Consider the following 16,324-nt stretch of genomic DNA (forward strand, 5'->3'; position numbering starts at 1 on the left):
GCACGGATAATGTTGGGTAGTGTTGTGCTCTGCTCTGCTCCGCAACCTGTGGAGTGACTGACTGGTTGCAGTGGTTGGTGTCTACTGACCGACCCTCGAACAGGAAAGACAGGGATGGGATTGGGGCTTTAAATATAGATCGGATCGTTTACTCACCACTCACCTTGCACCATCAATCAACCATGTATTACCAATGGGGCAGTCAGTCCCCGTTGTATCATGCAGTGTGCATGCATGCACTCTCATTTCCCTTCCTCCGAATAGTTACCTGCTGCTGCTGCTGCTGCTGCGACTTCTGCTCTCCAGCCCAGCTAATGAATGCAGCCGCTCACGCTCACATGCAGCCGGCGCCAACGCCGGCCGTCGCACAGAAGGCTAATCGGTCCGACGACGACAAACAGGGCTCGTGGCTGCATCGGCTGTGGTACCGTTGCGTGCGGGTGGTTTGTCTCGGGTTGATTTGATTTGATTGCGTGTGTGTGGCTGCTTGGCGGGATTAGGGTTTGTGGGGAGGTAATGGGATAGGATAGGATAGGATAGGATAGGATACAGTTGCAGTAGTAGGCAGACAGGCAGTAGTATACAGGGGTTCCATTTCATCTGCCATCTTCCATCTGACATCCGGCATGGACACGCACCTCGAGTTTCACTTCGAGTATACGCATCCTCATCCCGACACACCATCCCGCCCCAATCCCCAGCGTCCCACCTCCCTCATCGCCTCATCCCCCCCCTCCACCAGCCGCCCGTCCGCGTTGGCCGCATTCCCACTGCCCAGCACGCCCGCCACGCACAGCCAGCCGTTGCGCCCGCCGCCCCAGCGCAGCACCTCGTTCTTGTACCGCTCGCCCGCCCGCCGGTCCACCGCCGCCTGCCCGTTGGCGAACACGTCCTCCCACAGCTTGTTCGCGATCGCCCGGTCGAAGATGTAGCTGTAGTACGTCGCCCCGTAGCCGTACAGGTGCCCGAAGAACCCCTGCCACGACGTGCGCGGGTTGCTGTCGGCCGGGTCCGGCAGCGTGGCGTGCGTCGACGCCACCTGATGGTACAGCGCCGTGCTGTCGACCGCCGCCGCGTGCGCCGGCAGCGTGTGGTACGCCTGGTCGACCAGCGCCATCAGGATCTGCGACTCGTTCTCCATCGCCCCGTAGATCGACCCGTGCGCCGTGCGGTCCTGCTCCATCCCGCGCATCATGCTCTCCGACAGCGGCGCGTCCGTCTGCCAGTGCCGCGCGTACAGCGCCAGCACCTCCGGCGCCGTCGCGAACCGCTCCATCAGGACCGACGGCAGCTCCGCGAAGTCCGTCGCGCACCGCGTCCCCGAGATCGACTGCAGCCGCGTCTGTCCGAGGATCGAGTGCACCGCGTGGCCCATCTCGTGGAAGAGCGTGCGTACGCTATGTTCGCTGAGGAGGGAGGGGCGGCCGGAGCCCGTCGCCGGTGGCTCCGGGAAGTCGCACACCAGCGCGATGGTCGGCAGCTGGCGCAGGGTCTGCGCCGCGCGGTCGACCGCCGTGGCCATGCCGTCGTTGGGGTGCGCCGACGCATCCAGCGTGCTGGCGCACTCGGCCACCTCCTCGGCCGAGATCTCGCGCGCGCACCGCAGCGTGAAGTGCGCCGGGTTGGGGTGCTTGTTGGGGCGCGAGAACAGGTCGCAGTAGATGACGGCAATGTGCCGGTCCGCCTCGTCCACCACGTCCAACCGCCGCACGTCTGCGTTCCACGTCTCGCCCGCCGCCGTCTCCTGCGGCACCAGCCGCACGCCGAACAGCCGGTCGAACAGCCGCGACAGCCCCTGCATCACCGTGCCCAGCGAGAAGAACTCGGGCACCGCGCTCAGCTCGCGCGACCGCCGCGCCTGCGCGTGCTGCATCACCCGCTGGTGCGTGTAGTAGGCGTGGTCCCACGGCTGCAGGCGGCCGGCCGCGCCCTTGAGCGGCTGCAGCTGCGCCAGCTCCTCCTGCACGAATGTGCGGTTGCTGCCGGCCAGCGAGGCCAGGAAGTTGCCCACCGCCTCGGGGCTCTTGGCCATCTTGTCGCTCAGCGTCATGTGCGCGAAGCTGGCGTGGCCCGAGAGCTGAGCGAGCTCGGCGCGCTTGGCCAGCAGCTCCTCCAGGCGGGTGATCTGGCGCGGGTGGGCGGTGCGCGTGGCGAGGTAGACCTGGCGGCGCGCCGACTCGTCGTGGACGGAGCGCAGGGCCAGGCGGGGGATGAGGCCGGCGGTGGGAACGGCGGCGGTGCGGTTCCAGCGCTTGATCTGTTGCACCAGCATGGGGTCCAGCCCGCGCAGGCTGTTGGCGCTGACGGAGACGTGCGACTTGGCGGGCTCGGCGCCGTTGACGAAGTTGGAGCCCAGCTGGCTGATGTCGTTGGACAGGTTGACGAAGCGCTGGCGGTCGAGGGGGGGCATGTGGATGGCGGAGTTGGAGAAGTCCTTGATGAGGATCTTGGCGACGATCTTCTCCTCGTCAGACCAGTGCGTGGTGACCTCCGGGTTGGCGGCGGCCTTCTTGAGCTGGTCATTGAGGCCGGTGGTGGTGTTGAGGACGTTCATGTACTCGAACATGAGGGCGTAGGCCTGGGTGGCGGCGTCCTGGACGCGGGGGTCGGGGTGGATGACGCGAATGAAGTCGGACAGGTCGATGACGCGGCAGAGGAGGTCGCTGAGCCGGTCGAGGTCGCGGGCCATGGAGCGGTAGTCGTCGAGGCTGGAGGCGGCCAGCACCTTGGCGACGATGGCCTGGCAGCGCTGCAGGGTGGTGGTGGCGAAGACGCGGAAGCCATCGGGGCTGGTGAGGTATTGGTTCTGGACGAGGCCGGTGGGCTTGAGCTGGGCGGCGCTGCGGTGGGAGAACTCGCGCCAGAAGGGCTGCGAGTCGAAGACGCGGCGGAGGGTCTCGTCGTCGGATTTCTTGGAGGAGGAGGAGGAGGAGTGGGGAAGGTATTCAGCAGCGATGCGCTGGGCGGAGGCGGCGGTTTCGAGGGAGCGACGGGCCTGCAGCAGGCATGTTCGGCAGGTCCATGGCCGAGGCCGGAGGATGGGGGTGAGTCGGAGTCCCATGATTTGGGGGGGGAGTGTTCAGGTGAGAGAGTCAGGTGAGATGTTGATCATTGCTGGAGGGAGATGATAGTTGAGAGGGTGTAGAGGGTGTAGAGGGGAGAAGGGGAGAAAGGGAGCAAGAAGGGGTCAGGAGAGGAAGTGGGATGAAGAGAGAGAGAAAGAAGATGGAGTTGGACGGAGAATGACGGAGCCGCCTTTCGCCCACCCGAAAAAAAAGGCTTGGCGCCGACCACCTTCCCCGGCGTCATTCTCGACTTCCACTCTCTCTCTCTCTCTCTCTCTCTCTCTCTCTCTACCTCTCCCTCTCCCTCCCCCCCCTCCTCCCCATCCCCCATCATGTCTTTCCGCCCAATGTTCCACTCGGTAAGTCTCACAGTCTTGTTCTTCTGCTCCACTCACTTTAATCTCGGCTAACCCCCCCCCAGCGGGCTGTCCCCCTCGCCGCCTCGGTGCTGGCCGGTGGTGTCGCTCTCTACCCCCGGAACGCCTTTGCAGAGGCACCGCCGCGCAAGTCCATCTACGAAGACTTCCCCGAGGAGCCTGTCGCCCCTGCCACTCCCATCTCCAAGCCCGTCGCCCCCCGGCTGCTCCCTCCCCCGCCCTCTCGATCCTGCCCACCCCCTCCGCCCCGTCGTCGCCCACTCCCACCGACATCCTGACGGCCCAGGTCCGCCTGGCCCGCCTGTTCCTGTACGAGAACTCGCTGGCCGTCGAGACCTGCTTCAACAACTTCCTCTCCCGCGCCCTGCACGTCGAGAACGCCTTCACCAACACCGTCGCCTCGCTGGCCCCCTCCCCGGAGTCCGGCGAGCGCCTGCTCCCCGGTGGTGTGTACGCCGTCGTGGCCGCCATGGCGGGTTCCATTGTGTCCCGCAACCGGGGCATTTTCCTGCGCACCGCCTCGCCGCTGGCGTTCGGCACTATCGCCGCCTGGACCCTGCTGCCCGTGACCATGCGCAACGTGTCCGACCTGGTCTGGGAGTACGAGAAGAAGGTGCCCGCCGTGGCGGACTCGCATCTGGCCGTGCGCGAGCGCGCCGAGCACATCTGGTACACGGGTCTGGCGCACAGCGGCATGGCCCGGAGTCGGATGGAGGAAAAGATCGGGGATGTGCGGAAGAAGCTGGAGGAGGTGGTCAGCAAGGGCCATTAGCCGTGGCGGCTGCTGCTGCGTGCGTTCCTAGCGGTAAGATTTCTGTTTGGATGGGCCGCGCTTGCATCTGTGTACTTTAAGAGGATTAGAGTGATTTAGCATGCTCCGAGTTGTGTTGTGAGTTTGAGTGTGCAGTGTCTGGTAAAGGTGTGTTTTTGATTTATGGTAACCGGCAGATATGCCTTCTACATGGGCTTCGGTGGTATGGTCTATGTGTCTCGTCAAGTTGATATTATTAGCGTCGGTGCGTCTGATGTCTCCTTCGACCGTTCTTATTGTCATATTCGAACCCAGAAGCTAGTCGTCAGTATCATAGCGAACCACCTCCCATCAAGATCCTTACTCCCTGCATAGTCCCAACTCAGATACACCACCACACCTCTCTAGTCCATAGGCAATAGCGCAGACACACCCTACGCCTCCTTCTCCACCCACGACCCAGAACCCATCACTACTCCCTATACTTCCTACACTCTTCACTCTTCACTCTTCACTCTTCTCCTCAACCTCCTCACCCTTAAACCCTCTGGTGGTGGTGAGAGGATGTAAAGATCCCAAGCCAAGTACTATCAATAAGACGGCGGCGGTAAGAACCGTTGTGAAGATGTGATTGTGAATGAGCGCTTTGGGGACCAGGGTGATCAGGTGGGATTGTTGGTGAGGTAGTGGTTTCCAGAGCAGACATGAAACCACTCTTTCGCGTGAATCTTGATTTAGAACGGGCGAAATCCGAACCCGACTTCTTTCGCGTCTTGGGGCACGTTGGAGTCTTTCAGTTTAGGCGCTATGATGGACTAATAAATCGCCAATCTGCGAAGCACCCGTCCTTCCTGCCCTTGATCATCCAAGACACTTTATTATTGATCTGAAATGATTGTAATATTCCAAGCAACATCACGTCGTCTTTCTTCTTTATCGAATAAATGGAGTGATCTTCGTGCGGAGTGGCAAGGCGCTGTCAGTCATGCTCTTGATACTACGGAGAAGGCTGTAAGTGATCGATCTATCCATAACCCTAACCTTATTCATTACTCAATCAATGGGTCTGCAACAGGATTCGAATTTCAAGAACGCTGAGATCCGGCACTGTTAAGACCCTGAGCTTGATTACCATTGGTTATGTAAGAAATAGTTATACTTTATGATATTAAAGCTTGAGCTCTTATCCCTACTATCCCTTAATTAAACCTTTGCACAACCAGGACTCAAATCACAGTGTCGTTTAGAATTAAAGTGATGAATGTGACCGTAACCAAGAGTCTTCCAATCAGGTCCAATAGTACCCGCAGATGCCCTCTACTCCACAATCCCAGGCCGTCATTCGGACAAAAAGTCCGTACACCTTCTCCCTCCCCGGATGTCAATCCATACGTCCAACCCGCCAGTCCGGCTGCGAAGGCACGACCACGGGAATGGACACAGATGGGGGGGTTCTGTGGTTGTTGAAGTGGTGGAATAACAGTCATCCTGGTGTCCTGTCAGTCTTGCGCAGTTGATGCGATGTTCTATTCGAACAACTGAGGTACATTTGACGGATCCTTGTTACTTTACTCATCGATGCTAGTTAAGTAAGTATCTAGTATAAACAACCACTATACCTTTAACTCTCCTTTCTATCCTATCCTACCCTACCCTACAACCGCCATTAAGTATTTACATCCCCCCCCCCCCCCCCCCAAAAAAAAACACAACCCCAACTCTCTAGTAGACATCAAAGCTCAACCCACCTTAACACCACCTCCTCCGGCCTCCTCACCTGCAAAGTCAACTTCGGCACCGAATCCTCCATCAGCGCCGTCAATCTCCTCCTCGCCTCCTCCATCCCATCCTCATCCCCACCCTTCCCATTATTCCCGTTCCGAATAGGTATACCAACGGGCACAGAAGCAGGAACAACCTCACACCTCCTCCCGCAAAACAACACCGCCATCGTCCCCACAAACTCCACCTGCGACATCTTCATCCCGGGACAAACCCTCGGTCCTCCAGACCAGGGCACGAACGTGCCTTTCTCGGGCACGACCAACCCCCCCGACGAAGGATCGATCCACCTCCCCGGCCGGAACTCATCCACATCTTCGCCCCAGATATCGGCGTCGCGGTGGATGCACTGCGACGAGACGTACACGTTCATGGGGGGGGTCAGGTTGTGCGTTCCCAGGGTGGAATGGAGTTGTTGCGGCGTGGAGATCGACCGCGTGATGTGTAGGACGGGGGTGTAGAGGCGGAGGGTTTCGTACTTTTGTCTTTGTTAGTTGGGGAGGTAGTTTATTATCCTATTCGATCGTATCTGATCCAGGAGAGGGGAGGGGAGGGGAGGGAGGTTGGTATATCCGGAACATGACAGTCGCAGATAACTCCTATAGAAGGGACGAGGGGGGGAGTGGGAAAGGGAAATCATACCATAACAGCCAACAATCGCGTACATCTGGTAAAAACATCCTCGTAGCGCCATTTCTCCACCTCAGACCCCGACCCCGACCCCGACCCCGACCCTTGATCCAAACCCAGACCCAGTTCCACTGATAGGGAGTGTAGTTCCTCGCGCACCCACTCCTGCCACTCCGGATACGCGGCCAGTAGCATCACCGCGTATCCCATCGTGGTGGCTGTCGTGTCGAAGCCCGCGGCTGTGAAGACCCAGAGGTTGCCGCTGATTTCGGACTCGGTTAGGTATAGGCCTCGCTCGGCGCTATTCTCATTCCCATCCACACCATCCTTATCAATATTGGCGTTGATGTTGGTATTCGTATCCGAGAACTTCACCAACAAATCAAGCAAGTTGCCTCCTCTTGTCTTCCTATCCTCACTCTCACCCCCACTCTTACCCCCACTGGCAGTAGCAGTAGCAGTGGCAGTAGCACTGAAATCAGAAGAGGAAGCGGAAGAAGAAGAAGAATTCCTTTCCTCATCCAAAATCCCCCGAATATACCCCGGCACCCGCTCCATCTCCCGTCCCAGTCTCTGCAGGTAGGCGGGCATGAACGGCAGCTGCTTGATCCAGCCAGGAATCAGCGCCGCCTCGATGAATCGGTCTGTCACCATGGCGATGGTTTTGAAGTAGGATACTCGGCCACTGGTCTGGTCTGAGGTCGAGTTTGAGCTTGTCCCTGTATCGCTGAAATCGAAATCCGGCGTCCACGGCGCGTTTTGGCCGTAACCCGCCTGGCCCAGGACGTTGATGGCGAGGGTGCGGAGGCCAGTTAATGTATCGTTGCTACCCTCATTCTTCTTCTTCTTCTCCTTCTTCTCATCATCATCCTTGTTAGGAGTCGAATCGGCATCCATGTTCATCTTTCCACTGATATGCCCCCCGAACCCCGTGTCAAGAAATCACCCATCTCCCCAGCCTGCCTCACACTCTCCCCCCACACCGTGCGCATGATGTTCTCATTCAGATTCGGTGCGATGATCCGCCGCTGCCGCTGCCAATCCTCCCCGTTCGACTGCAGCACGTTCGGCCCAAAGAAGCCCAGGAATCTGGCCACCACGGGCGGCTGCACGAAGTCTTTGCGGCGAGCCAGAATAGAGGTGCTGACTGCGGGGTCGGCGACGCTATTGATTCATTTTGCATATTAATATATATATATATATATATATATATATATACATATATATGGATGGGTCGGTCACTCACCAGAGCGAACACTCATCCATCGTCACAACCACAAACACCTTCCCCAGCCTATGATGCAATTTCGCCCGTTGGCGGAACTCCCACCCGTGCATGAGCACGTCCAGCCGCACGTAGATCCATTCCGGTAGGCACTGCTGCAGTTGGCGCTGGAAGGTCGGGCCCAGGATCTGCCAGAGGATGCTGGTGGAGGGGATGGGCGAGATGAAGATCGGGAGGCGCGTGCGTCGAGCGATGAAGTAGTTCTGGGTTAGGGCGAGGAGTTTGTAGAGGGTGTAGATTGTTGTTAGGGTGGTGAGGGTGGTTATGAGGGTGGGGAGGGGGAGGGTCATGGTGGGGATGGGATGAGAGGGGAGGGTTGGGGGTGAGATGGAATGGAATGGGGGATAAGGGTTCATACTTATATCTAGATCCGGAGGGAGTATCTGGTATGATGGTGTAGCATTGTCATTGTGGCTATGACAGCTTCCCGTGGGTCGGATTGCATCCTGGTGTCGTTAGTGCTGATCCGCCCAATCACCGTCCTAATTAATATAATCTGATTTCGTTGTCGTGACTCGTAAGACTACCGAGTCGAGCTAGCTAGACGGTGTATTCAGCCTTGTCTGCCCGTCATGGGCCGGCTGAGTCGAGGCCATGGCTATAATGGCATTGGCACGAATGTAAATGTATTGAAATCGATCGCATCGTAACGCCGGGACTCATGATACTGATACTGTACAACCGCTCAAGGCTTCTGCACTGACTACGCCTATTCCGCACCACTCGGCGACACCCCGGCCTTGGGCGGCGGCGCCAGCGGCGTCCCCCGTCGTGACGGCGCATAGTCCTGGTCTTTGCTCTTCTGCTCGCCCTCCGCGAAGTACTCGTCAAACGCCGCCAGCGACGACGACGTCCCCGCATGCCGCGTCTTATGTCGGCGCCCGGAGTGGCTCGCCGGCGACGCCGTGTTCCGGGGCGGCCCGGCCAGCGGCGGCGGCGAGGCCATGTTGGCCGGCACAAGGAAGTGCCCCGACGGCGGCGCCGGGCCTGGTTCCAGCACGGGCGTGGATGTGCCGTCCTCGCGCGTCTCAAACACCACCTCGCCCGGGCCCTCGACCTCCTCGCCCAGCCCCACGGGCAGCCGGTGCAGCGCGCCGTACCCCAGCTCCGCACCTAATGCCCCCTCCCCGCCCCAGCCGCGCGTGGGCACCAGCTCGACCTCGCGCACCACGTCGAACTCGCTGTTGTACACCCACAGAACGAGCGTGCGGTTCAGGTGGTCCTCGACCAGCTCGCCCAGAGCGGACTCCCCGCGTAACGTCCCGCTGGGCGTGCCGATGATGTAGTCGGAGTGGGGGAGCAGGCCGGCGCGGTAGGCCGGGCTGAGCGGCGAGGGGATGGACAGGACGTGCCAGATGTGTTGGGTGGAGGACAGGGGGGCCAGTTGGAGCGCCAGGCCCAGGGTCGGGTTGGATGCGGGGATGGGGATGGAGACGGTGTGTGTCTTTTGGCCCTGTGCGGTGCGTGAGTATGTCTTGTCTCGTCTTGTTCGGTGGTTGGATGGTAGGATGCGCACCTTGGCACTCCAGATCTCAAAGGTCACGCTGGCGCCCGCGCAGTTGCGCACTTCGGTCGCAAAGAGGTTCGGGTCGGGGTCCTCCTGCAGAATATTCTGTCAGTTGCGCATCGTGAACAGAACGGCGAGGAGAGTCGCACTATTAACCGCCCGTTGATGCCGACGATGAAGTCGAACCACGGCTCCAGGGGCAGCTCGGGGTCCTTGTTGCGGAGGACCTGGAAGCCGAACGAGCTGTCGGCGGTGCTCTGGGCGCGGGGCTGCTGGACGGGCTCAGCGTCCAGGCCGATGAGGCGATTGAAAGCGCCGAACATGGCGGGGAGGGAGACGGAAGGGGGATCTTGACGGGGAGAAGGGAGTTGGAGGACAGACAGTTGAATTGGGCAGCGGGGATCGCGGAGGAAGAAGGAAGAAGGCCGCAAGGCAACGTGGAGAGTGGGTGGGTGGCCTTGCAAACACGGCAAACAGGCTTATCGCCGAGGATGATCGCATCTTCTCCAAATTATGGAACATTGACCTCTCCCCTCTCCCCTCTCCCCTCTCCCCTCCCCGCCATGGCTCGACATCCCACCCTCGATCTCCCTCCCGAGGAGGTCCATCACTACGAGGACATCTCCGAGGTGCCCTGGGATATCCAGAAGTATGTCTGTTCGTGTCCTGTTCCCGTGGCTACCCCCCCCTGACGGCGCAGCTACTGGGCACAACGCTACAAGATCTTCTCCAAGTACGACGAGGGCGTCTGGCTGACCGACGATGCCTGGTTCGGAGTCACACCTGAGCCGGTGGCCAAGTACGTTGTCTGTCCTCGCTTGCGCTCATGCTCTGCTAACCCCCTCGCAGCAAGATAGCCGACCACCTCGCCGCCGCCGCACCCCCCGGCCGCAGCGTCCTGGTCGACGCCTTCGCCGGCGCGGGCGGGAACTCCATCGCCTTCGCCCTGTCCGGCAAGTGGAAGCGCGTCTACGCCATCGAGAAGAACCCGGCGGTGCTGCAGTGCGCCAAACACAACGCCGAGATCTACGGCGTCGCCGACAAGATCACCTGGTTCCAGGGCGACTGCTTCGAGATCATCCAGACCCACCTCATGGACCTGGCCCCGTACAGCGTGCTGTTTGCCAGTCCCCCCTGGGGCGGTACGCATCACTCTTCTTCCCTCATCTCGTTCGACACACAGCTGACGATCCTAGGTCCCGGGTATCGCTCCGACAAGGTCTTCAATCTCCGCACCATGGAGCCGTACTCGCTGGCCAAGCTGTACAATGAATACGCCCTCTTCACGGAGTACATCGCCCTCTACCTCCCCCGCACCTCGGATGTGAAGCAGCTGGCCAAGGTGGTGAAGGATGGGCAGAAGGCGACAGTGCAGCATTATTGCATGGAGGGGGCCAGCAAGGCGTTGTGTATCTATTATGGCGCATGGAATGTGGAATGATTTGCTCTTTCTCGGATTGCTTGTTTCGGGTTTCACTGGAGTGAGGTTGATGGATGGGGTTTGCTTTTCATGTACAATACCACAGTTTTATTTTGTATTAACCAAATACCCATGGATTCACTGAGTTGATGTGCTGTGGATTGAGTACTAGGGTGGTATATGTAGGTGTCAGTGGAGATGGGGCAGTATGTATCTGCACGAGAAGATCATCCGCCAGGCTACAGAGTCCAGAGTCACTGCCTGTGAACAGCAAGTAACAGCCAACTGCGACAATAGCAGTGACAATAGCAGGCACAATAGCAGGCATAATAGGAAAGGCCGTGACCGGGACTGCGTGTCTGGCCGGTCCCGCCCACCGTAGAGGAGAGCGGCGGACTTCTCTTTGGCACCACCGCAATGAGATCATTTGTCTTCTTCTTCCGACCTTCACATTCAGGCCTGGCTGTGAAAGTCTCTGGCAGACAGCCGGCCTCCATGTGTTCTCCCTCCTGATTCTCTCTCTTACGTTCACTTCCCTCACTCCCCCCCCCCCCCCAACCCCCCCCAAACTCAACTCCACCCTCCCATCACCTTCCAATCATCCCCAACTGACATCGACACACCACAACACGCTCCCCGATCCCCAAAATGCCTCACGCGACCGACCCCCCGCCCCCGACGTCGATGATGCCGCCTTCGAGGATGTCATGCGCCAGATGAACGGCCCCATCGGCCAGGGCGGCATTGACTTCGACTTCCTCTCCCGCGACCTCGACCCCGGCGAGAAGGCCGACGACGCCGTCGACTACGAAGATTTCGACGACGACGAGCTGCCCGAGGAGGAGGAGCGCACCGGCCTCCCGCCACAGAACGGACTAGACGCGCCGGAGGATGAAGACAAGGGCCTGTTCGAAGCAGAGGAGGAGGGTCTCTTCGGCGGTCCCGACGAGGACACCCAGGAGCCGCCGCGCGATGATCTCGACGACCTGTTCGGCGATGGCCCCTCGTCGCCAGGCCCCGACCACGCCGACCCGACACGAGATCTCTTCTTCGACGAGGAGGACGAGAAGCCGCCCGAGGTGCCCGAGCCCGTCGAAGCCCCCGCCCCCCAGCCCGAGCCCGTACCGATGGACGAAGATGTGCCGGAGCCGCCGCAGGAGGAGCAGGAGGAGGAGGAGGAGGAGGAGGATGAGGAGCCCATGAGCCCGACGGCGGAGGACATGGACCCCGCCTCCCTCCGCGCGTGGAAGCTGCAGCAGGCGCTGTTCGCCATGTCGTCCTACGGCCACGAGAACCTGCCCGCGCCGCCCGAGAACGTCGAGGAGCTGCTGCATTCGCTGTTCCCCATGTTCGACAAGAACGCCCTCCCGCGCTTCCTCGAGCTGATCCCGCACAAGAAGGCCTTCTTCCTGGGCAAGCAGCCGCTCAAGCCCCCGAAACCGGTCATCCCGAACAAGGTCAACATCGAACTCGCCCACGACCAGGAGCGCGCCTTCAAGTCCGGCGGCCAGGCCTTGAAGCGCTCACTGGAGTCGGAGCATTCGGGCGTTGTCGTGGTCTTGGAGCCTTCCCAGGAAGAAGGGGAGGAGATCAAGGAGGAATTCGACCACGATACCGACACCGATGACGTCCTGCCCGGGGGCATCACCCATACTGACCTCCGCATCGTCTGTGCGGACTGGGACGTGAAGAGTGACTTCTCCGAGATGGAGGTGGACGAGCCGGAGCCCCAGGACAACGACTCCATGGATGACGACTGGCTGACGGAGACCCGTCCCGCAAAGAAACGCAAGATCGGACGGGATCCGATGGAGGTCGTTGCTCTGTCGCATATCGACGTGCCTGTGATTGACGACCCGCAACAAGCCACCACGCGCATCGCCCAGAAGGTCACGATCGACATGAACGACCCGCATATCCTGCTGGACGAGCGCGGGCCGGAATCGGCCGTCCAGAAGCCCAAGGCACTGGGGGCTCTCAAGCGGGAGGACATGGATGCCAGCGTCACGAAACGTCTCACGTCGCGCTACAACATTTCCAACGACCAGGCGTACGACATGCTCAAGCAGAACCACCAGAACAAGGTCCGAAGCACCCTGGGCAACGTCACGCTCGAGCACAGTATGCCGGCGCTGCGTCTGCAGTGGCCTTACTACCGCACAGAGCTGGCCAAGGCCGAGGCGCGTTCGTTCCATCGTCCCTCGCTGTCTTTCCGACCCGGCCAGACGTGTTGGTTCAAGAACCCGGCGCACCTGAAGCGCAAGCACCAGCGAGGAAAAGACGTCAAGGCGCTCTACGATTCCACCAAGTCGCTATCCTTGGCCGATAACTCCCACGTCCTGCTGGTCGAGTACTCGGAGGAGGTTCCCCTCATGCTTTCCAACTTTGGAATGTCCAATCGGATCATCAACTACTACCGGAGAAAAAGCATGGAGGATCCCACGCGCCCCAAGGCGGAGATTGGCGAAACTGCTGTCTTGCTCCCCCAGGACAAGAGTCCCTTCTCGATCTTCGGCCATGTGGACCCCGGGGAGGTGACGCCGGCTATTTCCAACTCGATGTACCGCGCTCCATTGTTCCAGCACGAAGCCAAGCAGACCGACTTCTTGATAGTGCGCAGCAGCACGGGCTCCGGCGGCAGCGACTACTACCTCCGGACCATCGAGAATCTGTTCGTTGCCGGACAGCAGTTCCCCTCGGTGGACGTCCCGGGCCCCCACTCCCGCAAGGTCACGACCGTGGCCAAGAACCGCATGAAGATGCTCGTGTACCGCCTGTTGAAGAAGAGCCCGGACCTGCGACTCTCAATCAGCGACGTCACCGCGCACATCCCCGGCACCAGCGACATGCAGAATCGGCAGAAGGTCAAGGACTTTCTCCAGCACGATAAGGACTCCAAGTACTGGGTGCCGATGGAGCCTGTCCCCGAGCAGGATGTCATCCGCGCTTGGGTCCAACCCGAGGACGTGTGTCTTTTAGAGTCCATGCAAGTCGGACAGCAGCACCTGCACGACACGGGGTTCGGCAACGACGCGGAGACCGGAGGCGACGAGGACGTCGACGAAGAAAGCGAGAGTTTCGAGCAGCAGATGGCCCCGTGGAAGGCGACGCGCAATTTCCTCCTGGCCTCGCAGGGCAAAGCCATGCTCAAGCTGCACGGCGAGGGCGACCCGACGGGACGTGGCGAAGGCTTCAACTTCATCAAGACCTCCATGAAGGGCGGCTTCAAGGCGGTTGGCGAGAGTGTGGAAGACAAACTCGATGCCCAGCGGCTCAAGGAGCTCGGCGGTCACAGCTACAACGTGGCCCGACAGCAGCGGTCGTACGAGACGTCCATCCGACGCATCTGGGACTCCCAAAAGGCCAGTCTGTCGTCCACGGTCGAGCACTCGGACGAAGAGAGCGACATCGACCGCGAGGAGGAGATGGAGTTCGGCAAGCCGACGCCGCGGTCCGAAGCGCCCACGCCGGCCCCGGGGCGCCGCGACGACGAGACGACCAGCCAGTTCAGCAAGATGAGCATGCCCGACCAGCGCGGCAAGGTGCTGCGCATCTGGCGGACGCATCGCGACGAGAAGGGCCAGCTCTACCAGAAGGAGTCGATGGTGTGGGACCCGCGCGTCATCCGACACTACATGCAGCACCGTCATCGTGTGGAGGCACTCACCACGAAGTACGCCCTGCCCCCTCCCGTTCGTTTTACAGACCAACTAACAGTCCAGGCTCGACTCCCTCCAACCCACCGGCGACAAGGAAATCGACGCGCGCAACAAGAAACTGTACGTCCTTCCCTCCCATGCAATCGCTCTCACCATCCTAACCACAGCCAACCGCCAGCCTCGAAGCCGAACTCAGCCGTCTCAACCGCAACAAAGAGCGCCGCTTCGCCCGCGAGAAGCAGAAGGGCGCCACGCGCACCTCCGCCGGCGACTCGCCCGCCGAAGGCCCCTCCACCGGCAAGTCCGCCGGCACCCAGCGCAAGTGCGCCAACTGCGGCCAGGTCGGGCATATCAAGACAAACAAAAAGTGCGTTTACTACAGTTCCTGGGCCGCCAGTGGATTCCCTTCCGATCCGGCGGATTTTAATCCTTCGTTTTTTGCTGCTGCCCCTGCTTTTGCTACTGCTGCTGCTGCTACCCCTGCCCCTGCCCCTGTTCTTGCTACTGCGGCTGCTACTGCCCCCGCTCCCATGGCTGCAGCTGCTACGGATGCTACGGCTGCGACGGCTGCGACGGGGACTTCTGAGGGTGTCCAGGGTGTGTCCCAGGATGTGGCTCCTGACACGGAAGCCCCTGTTGTAGAGACCCCCGATACAGAAACCCCCCAGGACACTGTGATTCCTCCCCAAGACCCTGCCCCGCAGTCGCAGCCGCAGCCGCAGCCAAAGAAAAAGAAGTCAAAGTCCAAAACCAAGGCGCAGAAATAAGCATATCTGCCTGCCTATCTCCCCATGGAAAGCCGCAGTCCCATACTGCTGGACCCCACCACCCACCCCCTTGAACCATAACCATCGGACCCAAACACAAACACACCCACAAAGAAAGGAAACCAACATGCTAATACCTTGCCAAAAAAAAAAAAACAGACTCTGTCCCCTCCTCAACGGAACCATGAAACCCGAAGACCGTGTTAGCGATTCTGCGTTTGCGATGGGCGCGCCGCCGGCTATTTGATCTTGATCATCATTCTCATCTTCATCATGTTGATGTTGATTTTAAGAATCAGAAGGCTTTGAAAAGATGATCGGATTTTATCGACGGACCGGATGGGATGGATGAACGATGGATGGATGGTCGAACGACGAAGACCTTTTCCTATACGAGACGAACCGAATCCTCCTCCCCCGTCCTTCCTCCGTTCCACCGTCTATTTTCTATCGACGTCGTCTTTATCGCCGTGTCCATCCCATCATCCATGTCCGCCGTCCTCAACAAAACACACACCTGCATCGATATCGACCCCTCCGTCCAGGTCTCTCTCTCTCTCTCTCTCTCTCTCTCTCTCTCTCTCTCTCTCTCTCTCTCTCTTCCATCCTAACTCTTCCTACGTACTACTATTACTGACTACTTACTCCTTACTTACCACTTACTCCCACCTACCTCCATACCTCCCTACCTCCCTACCCCTACCCCCCCTCTACCTACCACCACTCCACCACCCCACCCTCAACCGTCATATCTACTTCTATCTACCTATCTACCCACCACTCCTACCCCTACTCCTCACCCCTAACGTCTACCACCGCTCCAACCACTACTTCCCTGACTCCACGTGATACCCCACCACCCGGTTTATGTTGGTTGACCCATTATCGCTATGAACCCGAAATTGCAGAATGGCAGGATTGCAGATGGATGTCTACTCTATTCTAGTCTACTTCTCAACGTGTTGTTCCTGTTCCGGTTCCTGTTCTGGGTCTACTTCTTCTACTACTACTCTTCTACTCTTCTTTCATGATGTTTATGTGATGGATGGATGGTCGGACGGTCGGACGGATAATCCAAGAC

At 59.6% G+C, this 16,324-nt stretch overlaps 7 protein-coding genes across 7 annotated transcripts; 4 read left to right on the forward strand and 3 right to left on the reverse strand.

The window, feature by feature from the left end:
- Positions 1–667: 667 nt before the first annotated feature.
- On the reverse strand, positions 668–3,187 carry BO70DRAFT_338592 (mitochondrial intermediate peptidase; the record flags this gene model as incomplete). Its single annotated transcript, XM_025541209.1, has 1 exon — positions 668–3,187. Exon 1 carries the CDS (start codon positions 3,059–3,061, stop codon positions 668–670), a length of 2,394 nt encoding a protein of 797 aa, XP_025398124.1. The 5' UTR covers positions 3,062–3,187.
- Positions 3,188–3,371: 184 nt separating this feature from the next.
- BO70DRAFT_363086 (MICOS complex subunit MIC26/MIC27) lies at positions 3,372–4,601 on the forward strand. The gene is made up of 3 exons (XM_025543479.1): positions 3,372–3,424; positions 3,487–3,633; positions 3,729–4,601. The coding sequence occupies exons 1-3, from the start codon at positions 3,398–3,400 to the stop codon at positions 4,212–4,214; spliced, it is 660 nt and encodes a 219-aa protein (XP_025398125.1). The 5' UTR covers positions 3,372–3,397; the 3' UTR covers positions 4,215–4,601.
- Positions 4,602–5,925: 1,324 nt separating this feature from the next.
- On the reverse strand, positions 5,926–8,199 carry BO70DRAFT_388039 (cytochrome P450; the record flags this gene model as incomplete). Its single annotated transcript, XM_025545950.1, has 7 exons — positions 7,852–8,199; positions 7,517–7,769; positions 6,929–7,475; positions 6,738–6,895; positions 6,618–6,677; positions 6,112–6,453; positions 5,926–6,027 (listed from the first exon to the last, which is right to left on the reverse strand). The coding sequence occupies exons 1-7, from the start codon at positions 8,178–8,180 to the stop codon at positions 5,926–5,928; spliced, it is 1,791 nt and encodes a 596-aa protein (XP_025398126.1). The 5' UTR covers positions 8,181–8,199.
- Positions 8,200–8,236: 37 nt separating this feature from the next.
- BO70DRAFT_338598 (putative Golgi reassembly stacking protein) lies at positions 8,237–9,790 on the reverse strand. The gene is made up of 3 exons (XM_025541210.1): positions 9,547–9,790; positions 9,407–9,490; positions 8,237–9,343 (listed from the first exon to the last, which is right to left on the reverse strand). The coding sequence occupies exons 1-3, from the start codon at positions 9,718–9,720 to the stop codon at positions 8,600–8,602; spliced, it is 1,002 nt and encodes a 333-aa protein (XP_025398127.1). The 5' UTR covers positions 9,721–9,790; the 3' UTR covers positions 8,237–8,599.
- Positions 9,791–9,960: 170 nt separating this feature from the next.
- BO70DRAFT_338603 (RNA methyltransferase) lies at positions 9,961–10,960 on the forward strand (the record flags this gene model as incomplete). Its single annotated transcript, XM_025541211.1, has 4 exons — positions 9,961–10,046; positions 10,098–10,196; positions 10,247–10,539; positions 10,594–10,960. The coding sequence occupies 4 exons, from the start codon at positions 9,961–9,963 to the stop codon at positions 10,836–10,838; spliced, it is 723 nt and encodes a 240-aa protein (XP_025398128.1). The 3' UTR covers positions 10,839–10,960.
- Positions 10,961–12,464: 1,504 nt separating this feature from the next.
- Positions 12,465–15,847, forward strand: BO70DRAFT_363088 (DUF3591 domain-containing protein). The gene is made up of 4 exons (XM_025543480.1): positions 12,465–14,490; positions 14,540–14,596; positions 14,655–14,843; positions 15,403–15,847. Exons 1-4 carry the CDS (start codon positions 12,524–12,526, stop codon positions 15,488–15,490), a joined length of 2,301 nt encoding a protein of 766 aa, XP_025398129.1. The 5' UTR covers positions 12,465–12,523; the 3' UTR covers positions 15,491–15,847.
- BO70DRAFT_59298 (uncharacterized protein) lies at positions 15,387–16,256 on the forward strand. Its single transcript, XM_025548568.1, has one exon. It carries the CDS (start codon positions 15,583–15,585, stop codon positions 16,090–16,092), a length of 510 nt encoding a protein of 169 aa, XP_025398130.1. The 5' UTR covers positions 15,387–15,582; the 3' UTR covers positions 16,093–16,256.
- The last annotated feature ends 68 nt before the right edge of the window (positions 16,257–16,324 follow it).

Source organism: Aspergillus heteromorphus (genome assembly GCF_003184545.1).
Source record: "Aspergillus heteromorphus CBS 117.55 chromosome Unknown BO70scaffold_17, whole genome shotgun sequence".
Taxonomy (NCBI): domain Eukaryota; kingdom Fungi; phylum Ascomycota; class Eurotiomycetes; order Eurotiales; family Aspergillaceae; genus Aspergillus; species Aspergillus heteromorphus.

Coding starts and splice junctions, on each gene's coding strand:
- BO70DRAFT_59298 (XM_025548568.1), top strand. CDS start 15,583: ATGGGATGGATGAACGATGGATGGATGGTCGAACGACGAAGACCTTTT.
- BO70DRAFT_363086 (XM_025543479.1), top strand. CDS start 3,398: ATGTCTTTCCGCCCAATGTTCCACTCG. Junction 3,425..3,486: donor TCCGCCCAATGTTCCACTCG/GTAAGTCTCACA, acceptor ACCCCCCCCCAG/CGGGCTGTCCCCCTCGCCGC. Junction 3,634..3,728: donor CCACTCCCATCTCCAAGCCC/GTCGCCCCCCGG, acceptor CTGACGGCCCAG/GTCCGCCTGGCCCGCCTGTT.
- BO70DRAFT_363088 (XM_025543480.1), top strand. CDS start 12,524: ATGGAGGTGGACGAGCCGGAGCCCCAGGACAACGACTCCATGGATGAC. Junction 14,491..14,539: donor GTGGAGGCACTCACCACGAA/GTACGCCCTGCC, acceptor CTAACAGTCCAG/GCTCGACTCCCTCCAACCCA. Junction 14,844..15,402: donor CATATCAAGACAAACAAAAA/GTGCGTTTACTA, acceptor AAAAAAAAACAG/ACTCTGTCCCCTCCTCAACG.
- BO70DRAFT_338598 (XM_025541210.1), bottom strand. CDS start 9,720: ATGTTCGGCGCTTTCAATCGCCTCATCGGCCTGGACGCTGAGCCCGTC. Junction 9,491..9,546: donor GCATCAACGGGCGGTTAATA/GTGCGACTCTCC, acceptor AATATTCTGCAG/GAGGACCCCGACCCGAACCT. Junction 9,344..9,406: donor TTGAGATCTGGAGTGCCAAG/GTGCGCATCCTA, acceptor CGCACCGCACAG/GGCCAAAAGACACACACCGT.